Here is a 26,708-nt window from a genome sequence, read left to right on the forward strand (position 1 = left end):
AGAGTTGCATTGTAAAGATGACGGGGTGAGTGGTTGACCATTGCTTAGCACTTGCCTCAAGATTCAAGTTTAAATGGATACGGTAGTACACTCCAAATCCCACCCACAACACCTTCCAGGTCAATTTTTTTTTCTTTTTCAGATATTTTTTTAAACCAACAGTTTTTTTTTTCTCCAATGAATTAACTAGTCTAGCAAGATGTGTAACATTCATCAGCTGTAAACTGCTGTCAATGAGAAACAAAAGTACAGCAACAGAGCCATGCTACCTTAAAGTCCAAGCTACGAGATCAAATCAGAAACAAAACAAGAGAATGAAACTAATGGGAGGGTGTAGACTATTTAAAATGGCCACCAGCCTTTCTTTTAATCAAAGACTAGAGCAAGACATTCACTTTATATATCTTATTTTAATACAGTACAGTACAGTAAATGGCAAAAGGTGCAACTGGTAACTCTAACAAATATCTTGCTAACTGCAACGCTATCTATAACAGTTTAGAGGATACAGTAAAGCCAGTTAGCATCCATTGCTTAACTGAATTCAGCAAAACGGTTAGTAGTAGAGACCCATGAGGGTAAAAAACACCTAAATAATAATAATAATAATAATAATTCACTCACTCAGGACAACCACTCTTCTTTCAACAAAAAAAGACACACTGCATCTGGCTTCCTCAACTACAGAGGAGTGGTAGTCAAGTGTTTACCCCACAGCACCTGAGGCATAAAGTTACATATGCCCAGCTCTGAGTGAGGGATGAAAAGCTGGGCACGAGTCAGCCAAAGTGTTCACACAATCAATGTGCCTGCCTACATGCTCATATATGTATAGGTTCCTCTATGGAACTGAATGCCAGTATGTGTAGGAGTGTGCACCTACAGAAATGTCTAACCCTGTATGACATCTAAATCATCATGAGATGGCAACTCACCTGAAAGCATCTAAATTTAAATGGATATGGGCTAGTTCATTGATTAAGACAAAGAGCTGGTTTCCATGTTGTTGGAGTACAAAAATAATGTTTCAGATGAGTGGAAACTAAACTACCGATCTGTCTAGGCAGACTTGTTAAAAAAGAAGAAAATAAAACCAGTATTGAAAATAGTAGCGCCATGGGCAATTGGGAAAAAAAATTTAAGAGTAGAAACATCAAAACCCAGTAGAGTTTTCATTGATATTTATAGTTATTATGCGATCATTATTATCATTATTCTGTTAAAACTTTCTAGAAAAATATGTTTTTTTTCTTTCTTGCTCATGTAATAAAATCCTCCACTTCATAATTATAGCTTGTGTCCCACTTAAAAAAAATGATAAAAAATAAAACAGTTTTGCATATCTAGCATTAGCATTTAAGGTAGTATGGCACACCCCTCTAAAAACATTCAAGGGCGGGAATCCAATTGATGTCTTGTTTACAATTCGTTTCGTACAGCAATTTCTTATTTTGTAGATTTTCAATCCGTGAGAGCTTTGGTTAGTTGAAACCATGTGAGATTAGCGAAAAAGACAGAACAAAAAATGATAAACACAAAAAAATGAATAATGCTATGAAAATAACCATTAGCATTTGATTTTCTGTTGTTGAACTAATAATCAGTAAGAGGAAGTTCTATCCTCACTGGTCCTAAATCTAATCTACTACAACTACATCTTAAGTCTTAATTACATAACATCTACGTCTACTCACTAGGAGAGTGGGAGACAAACGTTAGAGAGAGAGAGAGAGCAGAGACAAAATATGAATGCGAGAGAAAGGGATGGGGAAAAGGAGGGGGAAAGGTGAGAATAACAAAGGGGTTTTGACCACTACACTGGCATCATAGACATCACTGTCACATTTTTTTTTAGTTTTTTAAATACACTACTGAGATACAATGACCAACATAAGAGTGTATGTGGTGACAGGGAATGGAGACAGAGAGTAAATGATAAAAGAGTACAGCACATAATTATATAATTATCTGTATCATAATTATTAGTAGTAGTATCATTAACAACCACAACAAATTGATTTAAAAAAAATCCCAAATTCAGTATCATTCAAATAAAATGATTTAAGGGATTATATCATCATTTTCATTTTTAAATACATTTTTAAAGAGTGAACCATAAGCACAGACCGCTTTGTGAAGTGTCTACCATTGTTACTCTATCAATTTTCTCCATGGTGTCTAAAAAGAATCCAGCATTCTACTTCACCTGGTTGTTCAGTGAAATGTTGTATCAGAAATCAAAGACATAAAATAACATAAAACAAGATAAAACATACTTTCAGAGAAGATAAACATCAGCATATACATCAATTGATTCATACCTTTAAATATCACTCAACTCTTTTTTTTTTTTTTTCATCTTAAAGCATATCTTTTAATGCCATTTCTCTTTGCTCGAGCAAATCCAGTCCCTACATGTAGAGGAGACGTGTGTTTAGCAGCTAGGGTTAGAATTATTTCAGTGTTTCTGCAGGCTGCATTCAAAACTTTTGTAATATATATGGATTGGTTTGTGACATTAAACAATGGCTTGTAATAACTTACTAATTACAACCCACTGGACAGTGATTTTACAACAGTACTACTGTCTCCTCCGGCCTAGGCCTATTGGGGCTCACTGTAGGGGCTAGCTTGTAAATGATGCAAAACAAGTGACATTAACGTCCCTCTGCCTCAAACCTTCATATAAATCCCCGGGTGGAGACCATTTTAAATAGCCGTCACTTTTCATGTGCAAATAGAAAATGGTAAATTGTTTCCTACAAGTCACAGTGCAATGATTTCATCTCAAAACAATCCATTCATTATTTTCAAATGTTTCTTTTCTTTATGCCTAAAATAAATTACTTTGACATCTCTTCTAAAATAAAACTCACATGACTGAGGTAATGGTATAAAACGTTGGTTTTTCCGTATTCATTCAAAATAACTCAGAAGCCATTTCTCTCAAACCTCAAACTATTGAAATATTGCCTTGTGTTACATTGAATAAAAAAGACATTTAGACTTCTAGGGGAACACATCAAACTAAAAACAAACTAGATCAAAGGGGAAATTAAAAAGTAAAAACACCAATCTGTGTAATTATAATGAAATGTCTAAAACCACATATATATATTTGAATTTTTTTTCCTCCTCTTCTTTGAAACTGTTAAGAGTAAAATGTGTGCTTTGGATTTCCTCATAATTTCTTCTTTGCTGATTTTTCAAAAATTATTATTAATCAACCGTGAAAGACAATTAACCAGGTCTGATTCTCAGGAAGGTGTTGTGGAACAACCCTTTCTCAACGTTTCATTACAGTTCTATTTAAGATGTGTACATTTGAAGTCACTATCTAGTCAATATGCTGGTATGACACTAACACAGTTATAATGCCAAATATATTTACAGAGCAAGCCAACAGTACTTTTTTCTTGATAGGAACTTGTCCTCGGTGGGGTAGTAACGGCATTTGTGCTACAAATGTTTCTTTTTTTTCTTGTACTGCTTAGAGCTTTTAAAGTCTTTGCTTTTAACTTAATCTTCGAGCTCTCGCACAGTAACAGCCTTCAGGACAGACACACCATCACAAAAATATCTTTCTTTCTCAAATGGTTAAATGTACTGACTGGAATAATATTTACATATTACATATTTCTTTTTTTAAATCTGAATTCACAAAGTATTAAAAGCAAAAAAGCCTTTCTTTTTTGTCCTGACAACAAAAAGAGACACTTATAAAAAAAGGACTGTGAAAATATTATAGTCCTCTTATTGCCCAAAATAGGTAATTATGGTTAACGAAACATTACAAGGAACAAAAACATAGCTACTAAGATTTATTAGTTAGTTACACACTCACTTTCTTAAGGTTGGATTAAAAACATTTTCCTCCTCTTTCAACCCTTTCTATGTCAATCAGCTCTTGCATGTGCAAAATGACACCTGAAGATTTGACAGTTGAGGATTGATACTAACAGTGAAAATAAACATCCATTGCACCAACTCGAACCTCAAACGAAAAAAGAAACGAAGAAATGAGCCGGATTACATAGAAATGTTGAAAATAAATCCTAACATATTGAGATTAAATTTGACATTGAATATTTAAAAGACTATATCATAGGAGACAATAAGGAAATCAACTCAACTAATCAGAAAGGAAAACACAGAAAGAGGAAAAATGCCATAATCTTAAAGTACTGTTGTTAAGATAGGGATATAAAGAAGGATAACAAAGGACTCCAATGCCAGGTTTAGATATAGTACAGCAGATTTTCTATCATCACCATTATTTGTCATTCTTGAGATGACTAAACAATTTTCTCACTCATATATTTGTGTGTGTTTCTTTTGTTCTTCAGGTGGTGCCATCTCCACAGTCTTTTCCTGCGTCGTCGTGTATCACAATGTAGTGCTTGATGTTGCGGTGGTTGTCTTTTTTTGTGTTTTTTTTTCTTTTTCTCTCACTGCATTACCTGTACACAGAACCCACTAGAAACTCCGCCCTGTCTTCCCCGGGCCTCCTGACAAACTCTGCTGGAATCAAACACACAGATCCATCAGTAGCCATGGCAACATCGCTCCCCCTCCCCCTGCACACATGGGCTAGAGACACACTTTTCTGCCCTTGACTGAGTTTGCCTAGAGCAACGGGACCAATGGAGCCCAATGGAGCCCAATGGAGACCAATGGAAACCAATGGAGACCAATGGAGACCAATGGAGACCAATGGAGACCAATGGAGACCAATGGAGACCAATGGGAACCAATGGGAACCAATGGACCGGCTACTCTAACCACGTCCATGTGGCACTCCAGACGGGGATTCAGCCTAGGATTTGAAAGCAGGTCATGCTAACCCAGGTGTGCGTTTTGCCATGGTAACACAACAGCATTGTGCCCGAGCTCTCACTGACACATTTGTATAGACGTGTGCCGCTCCTTCTCTGGGTCTGCTAAATGTAGCCTTTGATTTGGTGTCACGGCATCAGCCAAAATCGAGTGTTTGTCATTGAAATTAGCTGTGGCCTGTCAAATCAACACAGTGCTATGCCAATTGCTGCCTGCAAAGAAATCCATAATTTATCCACCCAACAGAGAGGGATTAATGGCCATAATGTATTTTATACATATGAATCAGTGGGCTAAGCACAATGCATGCAGTACATTCATCACTACCATATTGCACTGTTCTACTGGTCTACAGAGAAAATGTTGTTTTTTGTATGTTAGTCATTCACAGCATGCACGGGCAACAACTGACACAATAAAATAAATGAGTAAGTACATAAAAACAGTCCATTCCATATGAAGTGTATTTACTGTGCCAAGATAATGAAAGGATTGGACTGGTTGACCGAAACTGCACCATACTGTTGCTTTCTCTGATGAACAAATGCGTTTGGAAAATGTGTAGCGGCATTCCACCGCTGGGTACTAGCACAACCAACTAACACAGCAACGCAGCAAACACTACTGTCTGTCAAACTGTGGATTTGGATTGTATTACCTGACCCATTTTATTAGTCAGTCTATATTCATTTTTTTTATTTGAGCTCAAATGAATATGGTAATGTCATGGTCATTCCACAGGAAATGGATCAACCACATTGCTCCCACTACAAACTCTGCCAGGAGGCTACTCCAGGCCAACCCAAGGTAAATAAGCCAGGAAAGGGCTTTATCACATCAGACGTCAAAGCACAGGAGACTCAATGCCAAAACCACTAGTCAGGCATGGGAAAGAGAGAGAAGGAGAGAGAGAGTAAAGGAGAGAGAGAGAGAGAGAGAGACAGAGAGAGAGAAAGAGAGAGAGGGAGAGAGGAATCTGAGTGGGATCCTTGACCTCATTGTATTCACGTCCCTGACTGCAAAGGGCCGGAGCTGAAGAGGAGTAGAGTCTAGGGCTCTGTGTTAAACATAGCATCCTTTCACTCATGCTAGGCTACAGACCCAGAGCACAAACACACACAATAGAGTCTAGTGCTCTATGTTAAACATAGCATCCTTTCACTCATGCATTCAGGAGAATCTGCGTACGACTGTGGTGCTGAAACAGTGTCAGGACAGAGAGAGGGCAGTAAATACAAACAGATCAAATATGAAAAGTAGAGAGAGGTAGAGAAGGAGGTATAGAAGATAAATACAAAATTAAGAGAGTATAAAATTGTGTATTAGAGAAAAAAAATTGTGTGGGATTAGAAGAAAGAGATTTGACCAAGTCCTCTTGAGTATTTAGCAAAATAGCCTTGTGGGATTCACACAGGCTCAGATTAATGGGGTAAGATAATTTATTACTCTGACCCCCGCTTCACCGTGAAATAGTAATAATGGTAGAAAATAGCAAGCAGCAAAAATGAAAACCTCCGGACAAGCATGGATATTTCAACATGTGGAAAAAAAATCCATTCTGGAAACTCTATCTCTCATGACCCCAATCAAAACTCTTCACGCTTTCACAAAAGCCTTTCAAAGTGTCAACAGCTGACAAACCCAATAGAGACTTGACAATGTAGAAGTTAACAGAAAATATCCTGTCAACTTATTCAGTATAGACTTTGTGCAGTTTCCCTCATCACTAGATTACAAACAGAAAGCAACGGAACAGTTTGAGTGAACCAAGTCACATTTAATAAACATGACAAAAACAGATGGGAGAATGCAGATGCAGTCACATCTGGCATAGGGCGAGGTCAGATAGGGTATTAATGAGGAGCATTCACCATAATTCTTATTTACAAAATGAAAAATGACAAGAAAGACGTGTGTTTCTCTTTTAAAGGGTTTCACCCGAGCTAGAGACAATGCATTTGTGTCTCAAGTCCAAAATACTATCTTGTCTTTTGTGTTTGCCAATGACACCCTGTAAAAGACAATCTTTTTTGTCATTTTTCTTCAACAGTTGTGGGAGGATGGACAACTAGACATGTACTATTTCAAAAGCAATAAAAGCAAGGGAGAAAAGGCTGGGCAGGCGAATGGAAGACAGCTACTATGTCATAAATCAGGAATCAACAAATAATAATAATAATAAACATTTAAGTATTAAATGAATGATTTAAATGGCATATTATAGCTACCTCGATAGAGATGGCAACCAACCACCTGTTAGGGTTTCAATGGTATCCATTTGTAAAAGCTGTCGCAATCAAGGGACCCTAAAAGTGTACAGTTAGTTCCTGAGTCAGTATGCATTTATTTCAAAGAAAGAAAAAAGAAAGAATCTACTGCAGGTAAGTATACTTTATTCATACAATGTGCTGTCAGCATGAATGGAAATGAAAGTGTGATAACCTTTGGAATTAGAGTCGTTTTGGAGGTGAGGAACTGTGTTCCCTTCTCTCTTCCAGGGAACAAATACAGTGGACGCATTTTGAGAGACAGAATTACATGGAGTCTCTTGTGCTACCCACGACTGCAGTTAACAAAATGCGTCCCATTACACCGGATATTTCACACCTTTATGCTTGAATAGATTGGATAATACCTCCCCATCACAATGGAGGGAATTCAGTGATAATGACATTTTTATATTGGAAGGAGATCTTTTGTCAGGAAAGGGATTTCACTGAGGACAAAAGACTGCATACCACTTTTCTATATTTAGTTCAACTTTTAGCAAATTGATGTTGCTCTCTGTAAAGAGGCTACAAATTGTTGATAATATACACAGATTGTGCTCCAAGGAAAGGTGGCGAACCAACACATCAAAGGCAACAACTTTTCAGCATATCTGATGCTTCCCGCAGTGAATCGCATTCATGCTAACATTATATTTCATTAATAAAAATCAAAAACAGAATCATGCAGCAAAACAGTTTCAGGCAATGATGCATTGATGTCAGGAGGAAAATGGATGCCCACAAAGGCAAACAAAACAAACAGATAGAAGGGGCAGTTCTTAAAATTTGACTGTGAACTTCTGAAATCACAAAATGTGTCAAAATCTGTTCAGTGGCTCAAGCTTTCAGCAAATACTGAGACGCATTGCTGTTTGTCTCTGAAATAACACCTCCATTAACTGTAAGAAACCGTTGTGTCTACAAGGGGTACAAATTATCTTATATATAATAATGGCACATAATAATAAAATACTAATAAAATAAGATGATTCTGAATGTGAAAGCATGCTTTACCTTTGGAGAATCTACTAATGAGAAATGTGCGGTCCCGTTTAGGGGAGAGCTGCACAATTCACAGTTATCTTTCAGTCCCTTCTGAGCATTCACCGCCCGTTCAATGGACAAATGCCAGACAGATCAAAGACATAACAAACAGAGGGCATAAAAATGCCCTTCTCCATTTTTTTGACCCTCTCTCTCAACGCGTCTCAATGTTTTTTTTCCCCTCACTTGTGCCTGTAAGTAGTTTCTTTATTCCTTTTTTTCTCCCTTTTCGCACAGCAGACCAGAGGAGAAACGGGAATAGGGGTAATTCTCACAATAGGCAGTGATTTTGCCCGCGCCTGCTCATCAGCCCCCCGTAGGTAACAGTCTGCTCCTGCCTGACTACCCCCTCACCCCTGCGCTCCCTCCCTCCAACTACAGGCAGGGTAAAACAAAAGGCATTCAGAGTAATGAACGCCTGCCAGTGTGGAAAGGGCAGGAGAACACACACTCATGATGGCTCTCCTTCCTTCCAGGGACTTGTTTCACTGTCTTACTGGTTTGTGTGTGTGTGTGTGTGTGTGTGTCTGTGTCTGTGAGCGTGTATGTGTGGGGCGGATGTTTGGGGGCTGAAACAACTACGGAACAACAACATAGTGAAAGAGACTACGAGGCAACTGTGGATGCAAAATACTTTTTTTTCTTTTTTTTAGGGAAAAAGTATTTTCTTTAATATATCTTGTTGGCACTTGAACACAGCATTCTGACACATTATTGTGTTGATGACAGGTGTTGTATGTTCACAGTTTCTTATACTGAGGCTGATGACAAAAAAAGGAATGTGAGAACTGGAAGATGATGAAATGTTCGCGGAGAGAAATACTGCCCGACGGCTCTGCCTCTATATGGAGAGCAAGCACCTGCTCGCTTGTGGTCTTGTGCGATCTCTTACATTTCACACACATTCTGAGGCCATTCTCTGCTCTGAAAGCCGCTCTGAATGCAGTCTAGGGCTGCGATAATTAGATACGAGGGCTTGGAGAGAAATGAGCTCTATTCAATTTCATACCCAGAATTCCAGGCATCCTGAAATATCTCTGGGAGGGCTTGAGACTTCTGTTATGTTCTTAATTAAAGCAGTGTTACTTACTGGTTATCCCCAGCAGAATCTGGTCAACATTTGTAAGTCATTATAGAGATTCTCACTTACAATGAATGAACTTAAAGTCTAAAAGCTCATTAATCACACCCAATGTGCAAATGGGAAATATCTGCTACATCGCTAAGGAGAAAATGCCCTCATACTGAGTGCAAGCCTCTGACTACACTGGGTGTGTTTCAAAGCCATAATGAATTGTCATGGTGGGGTTAATATTAAGGCATGGTTTTGATACTAGCTTTCTTCAGATGGATAGGCACCAGCGAAATGTGAGAAATCAAGTTGAAAAGAGGACATAAAGAGAGGGAGGCGGATGCATGGATCCACCTGGATGGATATGTAGATTGGACTGGGTTGAAATGGCTACAATGTAGATGGCTGTCGCTGCTGGATATCACACCATTTTATGGGAGGGTAAAATAGAGAGCAAGTGTGTAAGAGCGAGTGCCAGAGGGTGAGAGCTGGAACAGTGGAGATTAATGGAGAGTGAGGATGGACTGGACTGGGGTGACCTGTGTTGGCTGAGCTTAAGGTGACCTAGGGGTAGAGGGGCATGGATGGGCGGGGGCATGGGTTGGATCAGGGCGTATGGAGATACTTACGGCAAGGCTGTGGCCAAAGCCAGAGGCAGGCTGGGGGCTAGCAGCATTTATGTAGTTCCCCACGCCAGAGTCCTGGCTGGTGGGGCCGTACAGGTCAGCCACAGGCCCTGGGCTGCTGGCACCGGGGAAGCCTCCAGGCCGTGCTGGGTTACCTCCTGCCAGGGGAAGCAGGGCAGCTATTTAGCACTGGTGCTGTGCAGAGATCACACGTGCTGAGCGACGAGCTTGCATGCACAAAACAAAGAAATAAAACAGGTACACTATCTAGTACACTGGAAAAAAAATGAAATTGTAATTGTAAATAAATGAATAAAATAATTATCAAAGATTGACACAAATCAAACCAATAAAGCAGGGCATCCCCTTCAGTTTTTCGCAATTCTGTGATTTGCAAATTGAACGCAAAATTAGCTATTTAATGCATTTGTTTCCATGACACTGCATGTATTTTAGTTATACTGCATACAACTGCAAAAAAACTGTTAAATTTCAACGTATTTCCGCTTCTTCTCGCCTCCTGATGGTGGTATGAGGTTCTGCACAGTCTGTCAACTCCTGCCACTGCTTAGTTTTAGTTGTTCAGTGTGTTAGGGATCCACGACCGTGGTTAAGTTAGCTTGGTATTAGACAGCATGTTATTCTGCCTGGCAAACAGCTGTGAGATTGAGTGTTTGAACGTAAAATTTGCCATACTGTTGCGTTCAACTGATCGTCTTGCACGGAGATCACATTAAAATAAAATCCTGTTTCTAAATTTCACGTATAGGCCTATTGAAGGTTAATTAGCGTGAGAAGAATATCGGTGAAGTAAGGAATAGTAAACACATTTTGAATAATCATGTTTTCTGTTCAGGTTTCTTTAAACAATAGAACAGGATTACTAATGATTAATGTTCTGAATCAGGACTACAGAACTGGGAATACAGTTCAAAGCATGACATTTTATTTAAGCTTATTTCAGTAACATGGATGAAATGACCGTAGAACTATGAGAACATAGCATAGAACACATCTAAAATGATTGCTCTTGTTGCATGAAATGACAAACAAATTTGTTATTTTGAACGCAAAAAAAAAATATATATAAAAAAAACTAAATCACGATTTCCTGGGGGACTGACTAAGGAGGTATGTATGTGTCTACCAGGCTCAAGTCAATTAAAGATGGAATATTTTGAAATTGTTTCATAAAGTTACGATCAAAGACCAATTGAGAAATGAACTGGTTCCATGCTTAGAGCCTGTGTGTAGATCAATACATGGAAATGACATATCGAGCTGACCAGCTGTCTACTTCAAAACCACACAGGTACTTGTTTTTATTATTAATCTGTGCCTACAAATGGCCATGCACAACTAACAATCGACAGAGCAGAGCAGAGCTAGAACTGTGCTGCTAGGGTATGAAACGAGGGGGTGTTACAGAGAAAGATCACTACAGGGACTCCTCTTTGGGGGATTCTTTGGATTGGTAAAATGAACTGACAAAAAGTGTATTACAGGTCTCAATCATAATCATGTCCTCTAACTCTCCTCTCTCTCTCTCACTCCTCCCCTCCTCTTCTCACACCTACTGTGGGGTATTTTTTCCAGCTGTCATCAAAAATATGACTTGCCACTTCGTGAGTACTTCTTTGGGATGGCACCGGGGAATTCTGGCACAACACCCCCTATCTAATCAACACCTGTCACTTTGGCGAGAGGTCTCTCCCTCTCTCCCCACACTCTCCCTCTGCTTCTTTAAATATACAAGAGTGATTACTGGCCCCGCCGGTATCGTGGGCATCTCAGCACACTGGCACCTGGCAACGGTAAGAAAATTACTACAGGTGCCCTGGGTACCAGGCCATCACAGAGTCCCTTTTCCACAGCATTAAAAGAAAGCTTATTCGTCCAGCGGAAATATATAAACGTAGGTACAGATAAGGAAGTGACCTAAGCAGCTTCTTGCTTTTGGTTAGGGGAACAGGAAGTGACCTCGAGAGATATTGGGTATGAGACAGATGTAGGGGAGCATGCCAGAACTAAGAGGGCTTTGGGCTCACAGCTTCTGTTGTAGAGGATCTATATAGTCTGGCGAATGTATGGATGACTTCAGAAGACGGTGTATGTGAAGGGAAAGAGATTTAATTAGATAAGATTAGATTACATTAAAAAAGATTCAAAGAGAAGAGCGATAAAGAGGCACAGTGGGCAAGAGAAAAAATTCTGAGACCTGAGATGGAGAGGGCAATACTAGCTAATTTTGGAAGGCATAGTACATCCGTCAGAAAATCCCAAACCATTAATGATGGTCGTTACAAATGTGAGGGCAGAGTAATAGAAAGAAAGAGAGAGAGAGAGAAAAACGTTAAGATAATGGATGTAGGCTTTTATCGCTTATCGTTAAAACTGTATGTATACAACTCAACCTAGCAAACAGAGAGGCATCAGCAACATTTACATTTCAAAAAACACAAATTAGACAAGTCTACGGTGCTCCAGTTCAACGAAATAACTTATCTTTGAAAAAACTCCAGGGCCCCAGTACGGTGGCCAGGCTCATTTTTCTCTCTATCCAGCTCTCTGTGACAGTCTCCATTAACAGGGAATATTAAATCAAACCCCTCCGTGGCCGGAAGCTTTTAGTCCACTTGGATATTCATTGGGAGGGAGGTCTATTAATGTACAGGACTTGAAGACTCAGGAGACAGAGATTCAAACGAGAAATGAAAAGTCCAAGGTATGGAAAGAAGCCAGAGAAAAAGAAGTGGAACATGTCTTTTTTAATTTGTGTACTAACTTGTCTCTCTTCTCTCTCCCTATAGCAGTGTTGCCTCCAATGCTGATTGCCTTGACCGTTGTTCTCCACTATTATGATTACGTTTAAGTTTATGTAAATCAAACTACTAAATCTATTAGAGTACCTAATTCCATTCTCTCATTGAGCCTTCTCTCTTCCACGGTCCCTTTAGACTCTTCACTGCAGGTGTTGCCATCCTCTGCTTCTGCTACCCATTCCTAGGTAACAATCATGTCCAAAGTTCTACTACACATTTCCTACAATGCATCACACATGCATTCGGATTGCCAGTTTAATAAACCATTTATATGCTAATATGATCACAATCATCAATTCATTCTATTAATAGGAACCCTATGAGTATGACCCTAAATATGTTGTATGATTATTATATTTGCATACTGGCATTATAAACACTTTGTCTACACACTAAGCTGTTCTTCAACCACTTCTTTGAATGCTGCTTTTCTCCATTTGTATCTTGTATGTATCACGTATATACCATCTTGTATGTATCATGTAATCTTGTGTGTATCATGTATATTTGTCACATGTATGCTAATATGTTTATCCTTATGTATAAATGAATCGCCAAGCAGATGCGTCTGCCCTTATGAGTTGGGTTCTGCTCAAGGTTTCTTCCAGGTAAAAGGGGAGTTTTTCCCTGCCACTTTCGCCTTAATCCTGAGGTCTCAGGCTCTGGGCTCTGTAAAACACCTTGAGATAATTTCAATTGTTATTGGTGCTATATAAATAAAATGTAATTGAAATTTTATTGAAATGGAAGAAACCCATAGGAAGTGGAAACCAATTTGGAGGAGCAAAAATCAGGAGTTAAAAGCCTTGATCCAAAAAAAGCATTATGAATAAATGTACTACAAACTCATCTGTGCCGGCATGGAAAGATAACATCCAATCACAGGTGATGAAGTGGTAAATGATTTCCTAATCCCAACATGCCAACTCACCAAAAATAGGTTGAGGTGAAACAACAGCACTACACCCAACAATGTCTATTACCAGGCCTGGACCAAGTAAAAAAGGATGCTCTATATGATTATAAGCACTACCATAAACTATACATTTGACATGTTGAATGTGATTTAGTGTACTACACTGGGCTGTTAAGTGTTTGTCATAGTCCTGTTCCAAATCTTTCCCTTTTCCCTAGGTGTTCTTTAGTATTCTAATCAGGGCCCTTTCCCTCGATTATTGCAGGGGGAAGCTATTACTGACTGGCTCATTCTTGTTTTCACAGCAAACTATAGTCTTGGTAATTGGCAAAATCTGCAGACCAGCAAAAGCCTTTGGGGTTGAGAAAAGGACATCAGGCAAGGCTTTCTTTTGTCAACAGTTCTTATCCAAATGCATTGTCAGGTGCTGGGAGTACTGAGCCTAAACAGCATCAAGAGAGCGCCTCAATAGGTGAGCAGCTTCAGCGGCACACAGCATCAGTTCAATCCAACCAACACATTTCAGGCCCTATTATTCATTAGCTTTTGTTGTCAGTCCTTCAACATGTATTGGAAAAAAATGATTGTAAAATTAAATTAGCTGTCATTCACATATTTGGAGCCCATAAGTAGTAGAATACTGTGCAAGTACCCGACTGGGGACTCGAGAAAAGGGTTTACATAAGCAGCTTGACACACTGAATGGATGTCATGCTTAATATCTTGTGTATCTTATAAAGTCAATTTAGACCAGCTCAGAGGTAATAGCAAGCCAGTTCCTCCTAGACTATTAAATTATGCCAATTTATAAGACAAACAATATCAAATGTAACAGAAAACATGAATGAGATTTGCATCCATATGAATTGTTTGAATATTTCAATTAAAATAATGCCTCTTTGTTAGCTAGCTATAAAAATAAAATTGCTTGCGACAAATATTATGTCAGGTTACTGCTACTAAATAAAACAAGGAGTGTTTCATACTTGTTCTTGATACTGTGCAGACTGGTTGTATACCAATTAGGCTGCTAACCTGTGTAAAATGTTAGTTACGTACATCATGGCCATTGTCCCCATATTTAACATGTTAAATTACTGAAGCCAATCCAGATTTTTTTTCATTGCTTTTGTCCTACCAAATGAAGTATGCTTGCGGTATACACGCAATCCAGCTGCTGCCAAAATTCACTTCAGGATATGCAGCAAATGTGTGTTTCCTGGTTGCAATGGTTGCTATGTGAGCTAACTAGCTAAGGAAATGGTTTCCTAAGCTAGAGATAGCTGGGATAGTTAATAGCTAGGTTAACGCATGACCTCGCAAACCTTGTCTTACTATAGATGGCATGGCTGTGCACTTGAATACTGATGATAAATGCTTCTTTTTTGCATGCGATTATTCATATTCAAACATTTAACAACTTACCACAATTAGCCTACTGCACGACATGTGCTGGTCTTTAAGACTACACAAGAAGTTTTTTTTTTAATTCCTGCCAAACAGTTGACTCTACGTCAGCATTGGCTTTGAAAGGATCAATAGATGGTGTGTTGAGCCATTTTCAACTAATAAAATGCAGATTACTATATAAATTGTCAATATCATCAATAGTGAAACCAGCACTGATGTGTTTCATCACAGTTCAGTTATGTCAATAAAAATAAAGCCATTACATACACATTTTAGGGTTACACTTTGACACTTAGTACTATAGATTTGGTCAGGTCTGATGAGACCAAGTTCCCCTTCATAGAAATAAGTAATATGAGGACCTACTCTGCTGTGATGAACTCTTCATGTGAGTAAGTAACTGCTACTGACATGTCTGCATACCGCAGGAGTTTAAATGGGGTGTGCTTTGAGTTGATGTCTTCTGATGGTGTCACACACAGTTTTAACTCCATGCTCAGTGCATATAGCATGACAAATACACATGCATGGCAGTATGTAAACAACAATCAATCAATGGAAAAAATAATGAGAATGACAAAAGAGCAAAAAAAATCAAAGTAACACACGATGTTGCATTTGTAAATAAAAAGACGTGCAGCATGCAGAGCATCCAGTATGCAAACAAAGTGCCAACAAGAGACATTATTCATCGCACTCCTGCTCTCATAGCACACTTTGTCTTCATCGCCTCATCATCATCTTCACCACCATTATCATTAATTTAACACATCCTCCTTGTCTCTTTTTTCACACATTTATCCCCGTCAGATCCCCTAGGCGCCTCCCCTCCCCCACTCTCGTGATGGAAAAAGAGTAAAATCTGTGTCAATCAATCAATGGATCACTCATTGGAAGGAGGAGGCGAGATGAGACGATGTGTTACGGAATGCTGGGTTGCAGTGCTGTGCAGGCGATGAGTGAGGGGGGTGGGGGGCGGGGAGGAGGAGGGGGGGGTTTGGGGGTACACACCTGGGCTCTTAAACTGATCCGGGCTGTGCAGGTGCTGCTGCTGTTGCTGCGGCTGGGGCTGCGTCTGCTGCAGGGGGGAGTGGCAGGCGGACGTGGCATGCTCACTGTGCAGCAGCTGAGGGGGGTGGGGCCCCAGGGAGCCGTAGTCCGCGAAGGAGAACGCGGGGCCCCTCTGGTCGCTGGGCGAGGAATAGAACCCGTAATCGGGGTACCCTGGGAGATAACAGTCATAGGGGGGGGGAGGGGGGGGAGGAAGAGGAGGAGAAGGAGGAGGAGGAGGAGGGAGGGGGACTCCATCATTGTGGAAAGTGGTTTCTTTTTGCATAGTATGGTTACATAGTAGACTTGTTGCTGTCATTACATTGGCATGGCATTGATGTGGTACACCGGCGGTACATGAAGAGCGATGAAACGATGATGGCTTGTGTATTGTTTATACTTTTTGTGTGTGTGTGGGGGGGGTGGGTATTTCTCAGAGTTGGCACCCTTCTGCCAGCCCTCACCACTTCAATAACACTTGCCTGTGTGTGTGTGTGTCTATGTGTGTGTGTGTATCCGTGTATGTGTGTATGTGTGTTATTGAGAGATAGAGAGATAGAGAGATAGAGTGAGAGAGAGAGAGAGAGATGTACTGTATGTGTGTGTGTGTGTGTGTATTGAGAAGATCTCGTGTTCTTGCCAAACATGGGAAGCTGCACTAGCACCAAACACTGCAGATCGAAACTGGGCAAAGTCAATACTGGCCTCAGCCAAATGGAGGAATGGATAAACACACGCCTCCACCTTCCTGTATTTGTCCTGTTTCACCAGAGGCGACCAGCGTCAATACAAATCTTTTCAACCAGACCCAAAAAAAGCCACTGTTGTCAGCTGACACCGCTCAGAGAGAGAGAGAGAAAGTCACCACAAACAGCAGTTAGGGAGGGGAAATGTAATTTAAATCAAATCAATACCCTCTTCCTGTTTGTCTAAATGCTGGTGATCAGACCAGAATAATCCTCCTATCAATCTTGCATTGATGTGAAAAGGACAGTAAATGCTTACGGATAAAAACAGCTTAGAAGACCAGAAACCAGCCAGATGGCAAAGACAAAATAAAGACAAAATGTGGGTTTCCTACAGTGCCTTCCCTTGCCACAGAAGTAGAATACATGGACAATGTGCGGGGCAATCACAACTATGCAAACAACAGTGCCTTGGCAGATACCTGTGTTTGTGTGCTTGGATTTGTGTGCATTTGTATGAGTGTGTTGAAACAAGCCAGAAGCTGCGGATCAATTACAGTTTGACACCACCTTGCAAGTTCACGCTTTGTTTTCTCCTGCCATATGTGTTTTAAAATGGCACAGATGACCAGCAGAACTGTCACACGCTTAGTAAATACTAATGAGATCATCAAAGGCCTGCCAAACACTGCATAAACAAGAGGAATGGGTTCCCATTTGGAACGCACACATGCTGCCACAGTCCAGGACAAAAAAAAAGAAAAACCTTTATGGTATTTATTTCCCTGCTGCTTGGCAGATTGCCAGCTCTCCCAAATTATGGGCCAAATATACGGCAGTTTTCCCATGTTGCTCACATAAAATAAACAGCCCAAATACATTTCAGGGAGAAAAAATATGGAGCTTCGTGGGGCTTCGTTTATTAAGTGATAGAGAGTTTTCTTATTACTCATGTCATGACAGGAAATCAGTTTGAAGAAATAGCTTAATTTCTTTTTTTAAAACCTTTTTTTTTCTTTTCTACAGCAGGTCCTACACAGTAACTCTGGGTAATGAACACGATGCATTATGGGCCAGAGCTGAGAACAATGAGTCAGCTGCGGTGTCTATTTATGGAGGAGAGAGTCAAACGCTCAATGTCATGACTATGACTGATTGTACCCTCCTTGCTGTTTTTTCCACCTCCTTCTCATTGCCGCCTGAGATAAGCAGGAGAGGGGTGCTGGGTAGAGCAAACAGCTGCTCTGGCCAGGGAGAGATCTTGGTGGATGGCTGCACATTCAATGGTTTCAGTGATTCTCTTGTTACGGCACGCTAATGAGTTTAAGGCGACAGTTAACAAGGCGAGAAGAGGATTTAAAGACCACTGAAACAAACATTCAAACGAGACACAATGATGTACATCGTCCACACTCAGATGTACTAGCTCATGAAAGGCCTGTTATCTTTTGACCACCAAAAATGACCATTTGGCCAAAAATGACCACCTACCCAGCTCCAAACGCCCCCCCTACACACACAGAGCTTCTGTTCCTGGCTTACCATATCAAGAGCCTGCATGCACAGGGTTAAGCCATTTAGCCTTTTCAGGCCTTTCAGAAACACAGGCCTGCACAAAATACAAAACTGTCTGAGCCAAGTCATGTTCCCACATTGTTCTCTGCGATGTTTCTGATGCTTGTCTCTGATTAACCTCCTTTGTTTCTCTGTCTCTCTCTCTCTCTTCTTGGCAAAAAGCAATTTCCATGGCAGGGAAATCACCAAGATTCTTTATCACTCTTTACAATGTCTCTGTGACTGCAGAATTTGATTCAAGGCCTCAACAAAGAGGAGCACATACTCATTCCAATAATAGGGTGGTGCTTCTCTGCTACGTCAGGCTTACTACACTCTCTGGTTGGACAGTGGAAAAGAATAACAAGGCTGCAGGTTGCATGACGGTTGCTTGACCTGTTGTTTCCAACACCTGGAAAATGAACAAGGTCTTTTTAATTGAATATCATGACACTGGCGAGATCAAACATATGAATTCATTCCCAGTGCAATGCTTTGATAGGAGAGCATTCAGCTCACTTTTCCCCTGAGATTAATTATTTAACAAAATAGCCAGTGAACGAGACATCTCTTCAGTTTGCATTGACCTCAAGTGCTTCTGTCTACACGGTAAAGGCTGGGAAATGCCCACTTGAGCAGTTGCCCCGTCTTAAGAGGAACAAGACGAGAAGGAGAGCAGAGAGGGGGAAGAAATGCTCTTTAGGTTTGGCAATGCATTTCTGATGTGGGGCTGTTAATAGCGGCATGTCCTTGAGGTTCAAAGTGATCTTAGGTCCCTGGCTCTTAATTAGACGAAAGCCGCTGTCCCATTCTATTTCCTCTCATCTTCTTAATTAGATCTTTAACAACAAACAAATGAAGACCTTTTACAAAGCGAGGCGTTATGACCCCCCCGCCCCTCCTCCCTTTCATTTATACACCAAGGAGGAGGTGGGAGGCTGGGGGTGTAAGAGGGGAGAGAGAGAGAGAGAGAGAACACGCGAGAGAGAACGAAAGAAAGAAAGCGAGAGAGAGAGAATGAAAGAGAGAGAGATTTCCATTTGTCTCCCATTCCCTGGCCTCTGATCAAACACAATGGAACAGTTCCTTTGGTGTAATATGTGCAATCCCCCACACAGCATCAATCTGACTGACATGGAAAAAAATATGACACACAGCAAACACACCTGGCAGCTTTGTTCCCTGAAACACATAAATGAGCTGTGTAGGTCTCATCTAATAATTACGTCAAAAGCAAAGGCCTCTTATTACTCACGCACTTCCCACATCTGCGTAATCTGCGTAAAAGGTGGAATAAATGCAGTTAAAAAAACTCATCCTCATTTCCTGACTACAGACTCCGCACAAACCCACCATCTGGAAAAAAGGAGCCAACCTGAGCGTTGCTGCCAGGTAATTTTCCCTTTCTGTTCGCATGCAAATGCACTGCTTTGACCGCGTACCGGTGAGGCTAGGAGACGGCTCTGAATTAAGTATGTACAGTTTCGGAGACATCAAAGTTGCCACAATAGTGTCTTGCTTCTGATGTTCCTCTTACAGACTGCCGTACTTTTTTCTGCTTGGCTGCAGACTGGGGCTCTGCATGATTTATGCCTTCGCAGATATCACAGGAACTTCCAGGAGAGATGGGAGGGAAAAAATACATATATGAATAAACCATTTGAACAATACCTACAAGATTGACATACATATACACATCTCTTATCTGCAATTTCACCATTTTGCGAAAAGTAATTGCTTCCATGCTCATCTCCCCTGAAAAACTACTGAGCCCTAAAAACAGGAAACTATAGTATACTCTACTAAACTAAGCTGTGTGGAAAAAAGTTATCCTACAGAATATATGTATATATATATATATATATATATATATATATATATATATATACACACACACACACATATATTCTGTAGGATAACATTTGTGTGTATATATATAGTGAAGGACAACGTCTTCTTTCCACACAGCTCTGTGCCTATCTGTTTCCTCTCCATCAAAGCCAAAAACACAAGAAAACTTGATAGCGTTGAGCTGCTGAGTTTTGGAGCAGGAGATGGATGTGTGAGCGCATCGTGTCTGACTTGATGAATAGACCCTCGCCTCAGCACCGCCCGCAGCCCCAGGTGGGTGTGGTGGCGGCGTGCGCTCCACTCCAGCTATTAGTCACTCCTGTTTTCTGCAGGCGTGCTATGTGACTGGCGTGGCGCGTGTGTGAAATGAACGTAGGAAGAGGGGTGGAGAGGAGGGTGGGGGGTAAAAGCGACAGAGGGTACACCATCGCGCATAGACGGCATGAGCGGCGTTCGTTTGGAAGTGTGCAGATGTGTGCCGATTGGGAAACATCTGGCGGAGAGTGGCCCTTTAACCCACAGAAGGACCGATTGGTCTCATTCTCCTCTGACCACACATCTCTCTCCAGGGGGATGTGGAAAGCTGTCAGCTGACCAGGGTCACGCCACTGAGGGATGCCAACCACTCCACCCTCAGGAGCACCCACTCGCCTGCCCACCTTCACCTGCCTTCACCTCCAAGCCAAACCTGGCGGCTTCCAGCTCGCTCTACAAACCTCTTCCACACATACTCCCCCTTTTTCCCCCATCTCACTTGATATCTCTCGCTTCCTCTCCCTATCTCTCTCTCTCTCTCTGCCAGACATTTCATTACTCTATGTCTTTTTGTTGGTGCTCATTCTCTCTCTGTCAATGTCTTTCTTACTGTGATAGTAAACATACTGTCTGCTGACAAAACAAACACACAAAGCATGAATATAAATAAGGCCATGAATGGACGGCCACCTAAAAGAAGCAGCCGTTTTATCAGCTGTTAGGAGAGGCGAATGAGGCAATTTGTCAGCATAGTGGTGCAGCACAGTGACGTGTGCTCCGGCAGAAGGTTCTGGGCTTTCGTAGGCTCTCCTCAGAGCTGTCATCTACTCTGCTGGCTAATTACTGTTGCTACACCAAAGACCACTAGCCCTACTGTTAAGTGACATATCTAAGCCCCTAGGGTGACTATACAGGCCTCACTGGAGGAGAAGAAGAGAGAGAGAGGGGGTAGAAAGAGAGATCTGGGGGGAGAGGAGGAGAAAGAGAGAGAGGGGTTGGGTAGAAAAAGAGATCTAGGGGGAGAGGAGGGAGGGAGGGAGAGGGGGGTAGAAAGACAGAGATAGGGGGAGAGGAGGAGGAGGAGGGAGAGAGCTAGAGAGAGAGAAAGAAGGAAAGAGAGAGTAAAAGAGATATCGCTTTTATTTTTCTGCATCGGTCTCATGGCCCCCTCTCAAGGGCCCAATAACTGCAGTGGGTAACACATCACGCCCAGCCCTTCTGCTCTGAGCGCGCCTCAGGGCCTGGGCAGAGACTGTGTGTGATCCCCCTCAGTACTGCCGACACCGCTTACACATGCCGAGTGTGTTGGCGCAATTGACCGTGTCAGGTTCAATTAGATGTAAAGATGATGATCTGCTGTTCCACCACCACCTGTTTGCTTCTCTCAAGCCTTCAAACACACGGACAGAGAGGGCGGGGTTGTTAGCTGCGGGTCTGTGTGTGTGCCTATGGAACAGCTACTGCTACGACCTCTCCAGTTTTGCCTTGAAGAAAGAAGAGAATAGCTTGGGAGGTCCAGAGTTGTTTATCTCTTCAGTGCCAGAGCAGGGGCCTGGTCTGCCTCCACCTATGTGCTGATCTAAGCCATCATGGGGGCAGTAGTGTAGTTCATTGCAGGGGGAAAATGAGGGCACCTTTTGAACAGGTGCGAAACAAAACAACACAGAGACTGCTGTCTCCTGTCTGCTCCTGCCATGGTGTGCCTTATGCTAGTTTGCTTGCTCAAACAAAATGAATGTAGAAATAAATTACTTCTAAATAAAAAAAATATATATCAGGGGGTTTTCATTTCTGCTGCAATCAGCACACAGAAAATACACTACAGAAACAGGCACAATGAAGAAGCTATGGCAAATCTCTCTTTTTCATGAAGAAGCTCAGCAATCAGTGCGGTACAAATGCCTATCATTGCATCAAAAATTGTTGATCACTGGATCATCACAATAAAATCAGTGGTGTATTATGGAAGAGGGAAGGGAAAACAAGCAGCCGGTAAGACGAGAGGAAGGAGCCCAAAAGCCCATTCTGAGATGTGCACCAGGCTCTAGAGACAAAATGGGTCACTGCGTATGAAACCACGCTTTAAACCTGACTCGTCAGCAGTGCATTAACACAATCTGCCTGTTGATGTAAGCAAAATATTGCCTTTTTAAAGCTCTGAATATAGCTTTTCACAAAGAATATGGAAAGAGTGTGTGTGGGGGGGGGGGGGGGGGGGGCGCTGACATTTTTTGCACGGTGAGTTTTGGAGCACTATCCAAAAGAGAGAGAGAGAGAAAAAAAAAAAAACACCTTCAAGGACCACTGCCAACCTTGGAAATAACATTTCACACAATCATCTACTTCAAGCGGGGGATGTCACAGACGGTGAATACATCTGAGGGCACCAGAGTGGGGAATCTGTGCTCTCTAACAAAACACTGTCATTTTTTAAAAGCACTGACCCTGCAGTCCCTCTCCCCGAGACACACGCCACTCCATTTATGAACTCAATTTATGTGAGTGTGTGTGTGCGTAACTGTCTCTGTTTGTGTGTGTGTGTGTGTGTGTGTGTGTGTGTGTGTGTGTGTGTGTGTGCGTATCTGTGTCTGTGTGTGCATGTGTCTGTGTGTGCCTGTGTCTGCTTGTCTTTGTGTCTGTGTGTCTATGCGTTTGGGTGGTTGGGCCATATTTGTGAGCCTGGGTATGTTGCTGTACATGCGAGTCAATGAGAGTTCTCTCTGGCACTCTTTGTGAAGAGGGTGTCAATAACCTTATCAAATATGTTTCCAAATTAGGATACAATTAGGGAGCATCTCTAATTAGCCAACTCTATCACCACCTTTGTCTGTTCAAAAATATTACAATTGCCAGCCTTGCTGCCTGAAGTGGCTTTCCCATTCCATTTGAAACAGCCCTTTTTCTATCTGAATAGGTGACTAATTATCAGGCAGATCTCTCCCCCTCTCAGATGGCGAATATGTTTCATAAATAATCCATAGATAATAGTGTGTCATTTGGTGTTCAGATAGGCCTGCATAATGGATATTTAATACAGGAAATATCCGTAATATTTGGTGGAGCAGCATTAACGTCCTGTCTACTGACTGATCACTGGCTATCTCCAGCTTGCAGGCACACTCACTCACACAAGTAAGGACACACTCACACATATGCACACACACACACACTCACCCACACACACACACACTTACTCACACACTCGCACACACAAACACGCTCATACAAGTCAGGACACACTCACACACTCGCACACACACACACACTTACCCACACACAGAGGGACGCTCACATCTATGCCACACACAGACTTAGACACAACCATGCACACAGATGTGCATATGCATGCCACACACGCACAAACAGGGACTCACATACACAGGTACACGCACACCCCACACACACACATACACTTGAACACACACACACTTGCACACACACACACACACACACATCACACATCACACAAACACATCCCATCAAAATCTGGACAGGTTCCCTATAAAAAAAAAAGGCTGCACAATGGCAGCAGTGAGACGGAGAAAACACATCTGTCTTCATCACAGGGAGGCGACAGACGTATATGAGCCGCGCATTTCACATTTCCAGCAGCCGCTGCTGGGTGTCATCAGGTGGAGGGACAGAGGGAGAGGAGGGAGGTGTGTGGGGGGATGGGGGTGACGATGGCCTAGTTTACACCTGCAGCGCGGGGGCCCTGCTGGGGGAGGCGAGGAGAGGTGAGGGGAGTCATGAGAGGAGAGGGAGGCTCAGCTGCAGGAGTGGACCTGTCTGCCGTGTGGCCTTAATGCAGAGTGACAGTGCTCTGCCACCACCGCTTCCACCGCCATTTCACACACAGACACACACACACACACACACACACACACACACACACATGCACACACACTCACAGCCTGTGAATGTGTGAACAGGTTTAAAGGTGAGTTTGTATGTGTGTGTGTGTGTGTGTGTGTGTGTGTTTATCTGTAAGAAAAGGTGAATAGGTTATGTGAGGCACGTGGGAAGGGAGGAGTGAGTGTGTGAATCTGCATGTGTATGAGTACGTTTGAGCATACGTAAGCTTTCATGTTGAGAACTGTGCATAGATGGGGAAGGACGTCTGCAGGGATGCCCCAAAGACGCCAGAACCAGGAAGCTAGGGCCAAACTAGAGCACTCACTAGTCACCCTGAGACAGAGCTCTTGGCCACCGCACTGCAGCAGTCTCCCATTGGACAGGACACACAGGCTCACTACAGCAGTCTCCCATTGGACAGGACACACAGGCTCACTACAGCAGTCTCCCATTGGATAGGACACACAGGCTCACTACAGCAGTCTCCCATTGGACAGGACACACAGGCTCACTACAGCAGTCTCCCATTGGACAGGACACACAGGCTGCTCCATTCCACTACTGAGCTTCTTCTCCCAGTTAAGGGCTCCTGCTCTGTGGACAGTCTCGGGTCTCTCAGCACAGAGCTACCTCCCAGTCTATTTGTCACTGTAGGGAGTTTGAAAGCACATACTGGCTTTAAAAGGTAGTATATGTAACCCTGGCTAGCTCTCAGCTAAATCACCAAGTTGAGGAAATGCTGAAGCAAATAGTCCCCAGGTAACTCTACAGTGCGGTAGAAAAACTATTTAAAATCTGTTTGATGTCAGACTTAGGCTAATGTGCTTTAAATGCAGGGATAAAAGAAGGTTCAATGTTTATATTTGTATGTCTACTTTATGGTTTGAGTTCCTAAACAATTCTTCATTAAATTAGCTTGTTATACAAACGTACGTGTTCATTTCTTTACCACACACAAAACTGCATATAACATAGCTAATCTCAGTGATAACCACAAATTACAAGAAAATACATCACCAGCAATATAACTAGAGCGACAAGCTAACCATTATATTTACAATATAACTACAGCGATTAGGTGAACATGATATTTACAATATAACTACAGTGATTAGCTAAACATTATCATTACAATATAACTACAGTGATTAGCTTAACATTATATTTTTTGTAACAGAATTATGAATTCTACCACAAAGAGTCAACTATCCCACCAGTAGCATCCAAGGAGAAAGCTAGTAAGTCAAAGCTCTCCCTGCTAACGTTACAGTACTTCTCCAGCCAACACTCTCATGTTAACTTTCTCAGAGAGCTCCCTTTCCCTTTGTGATTGAGCCAGGAGAACCGCGAAGACTCCGCTTTTCCATTTCAAAATAAGCTTCACCAATTATACCATATCCCCACATAAAAATATAAAGCAACAAGGATATGCTTCGGCCATCACATCTTTCCTGAAATAATGGAAATACGTCATACATCTACATACATGTGTATGTATGCAAGAGTAATATGATAAGAAATAAATGTAATGGTAATATAAATGTATTTTTTTGTAACCCCTATGGAGGTAAAGTTGAAACAACTGCACTGAAAATGAAGTCGTACACAGCTTTGCTGTTTCATGGCATATGTACTGATTTCCATAGGAAGGCGGGTAGGGAAAATGACAGTGAGAAAAGGCACAGTTCGAAACCAACCAGGAGGGAAAGGATTGAGCTATTGCTCAGACAGTAGCTAAGCCGATCACATTATTCAAATGCAAAATGGAGGCTACATGGGAATTAAAGCACGGGTCTAATGTTTTTAAAATGGCGCCAGGGGCACTACATTATTCCAGAGGAGGAATGGGGGAGTCTTTAATCTACCACAGTGTGCCTGTGGATCAAGGGGGGAATAGTATGTTCTTCATCTTCTTCATCTTTTCTTCTTCACCTCTTTTCTCTTTCTCATCCTTCTGTCAAATGGCCAGCGACCAATCATACTCTCACATGCCTTAGAATCATTATGAGGCATGGAATAATTATAATGAGACAGTCTGACTGCAATACAGAGCATGTCTGTCGCAAGAACCAGAAACTGAGGAAGTTTGGAAGGAAGACATAACATCCATGTGCTTCTGAATTAGACTTGACTGAATTGACACTTTCTCCAGCGATACCACAGACCCCATCTGGAAAGGTGATTATACAGACATTGTCCTTTTAAAACTGCAATTGGCTTCATTAACTAAAGTGTATTTATCCGGTGATATATGGGGCAGTTTTATGCAATTTTTACATCAAACCATCACGTAAAACCCGTGGTAATTTCTTTATTTTATAACAACATAATCTTCACAGTGATAATGACCATGCCTAAATGCATATTCTATAACCAATTACAGGTGACATCCTCGTGTGCACTGATATTCCCCCTGTCTGCCCTCTGCTGAATGAGGTGATCCTGCGTGACTCCCTCTCTC

General features: G+C 41.7%; 1 protein-coding gene across 8 annotated transcripts in view; it reads right to left on the reverse strand.

Moving 5' to 3' along the window:
- Positions 1-337: 337 nt before the first annotated feature.
- Positions 338-26,708, reverse strand: part of msi2b (musashi RNA-binding protein 2b) — a 227,191-nt gene continuing 200,820 nt past the window's right edge. For 3 of the 8 annotated variants that reach the window (XM_080844891.1, XM_080844889.1, XM_080844885.1), the window contains 3 exons: positions 16,008-16,220; positions 9,852-10,006; positions 338-4,521 (listed from right to left, as the gene is read on the reverse strand). In XM_080844891.1, coding sequence (XP_080701017.1) covers positions 4,477-4,521; positions 9,852-10,006; positions 16,008-16,220 — 413 coding nt within the window. In that variant the 3' untranslated portion in view covers positions 338-4,476. Of the gene's footprint in view, positions 4,522-7,064; positions 7,143-9,851; positions 10,007-16,007; positions 16,221-26,708 lie in introns of all 8 variants that reach the window. The other 5 variants (XM_080844890.1, XM_080844886.1, XM_080844887.1 and 2 more) reach the window with 4 other exon arrangements.

Source organism: Sprattus sprattus (genome assembly GCF_963457725.1).
Source record: "Sprattus sprattus genome assembly, chromosome: 9".
NCBI classification, from domain to species: Eukaryota; Metazoa; Chordata; class Actinopteri; order Clupeiformes; family Clupeidae; genus Sprattus; species Sprattus sprattus.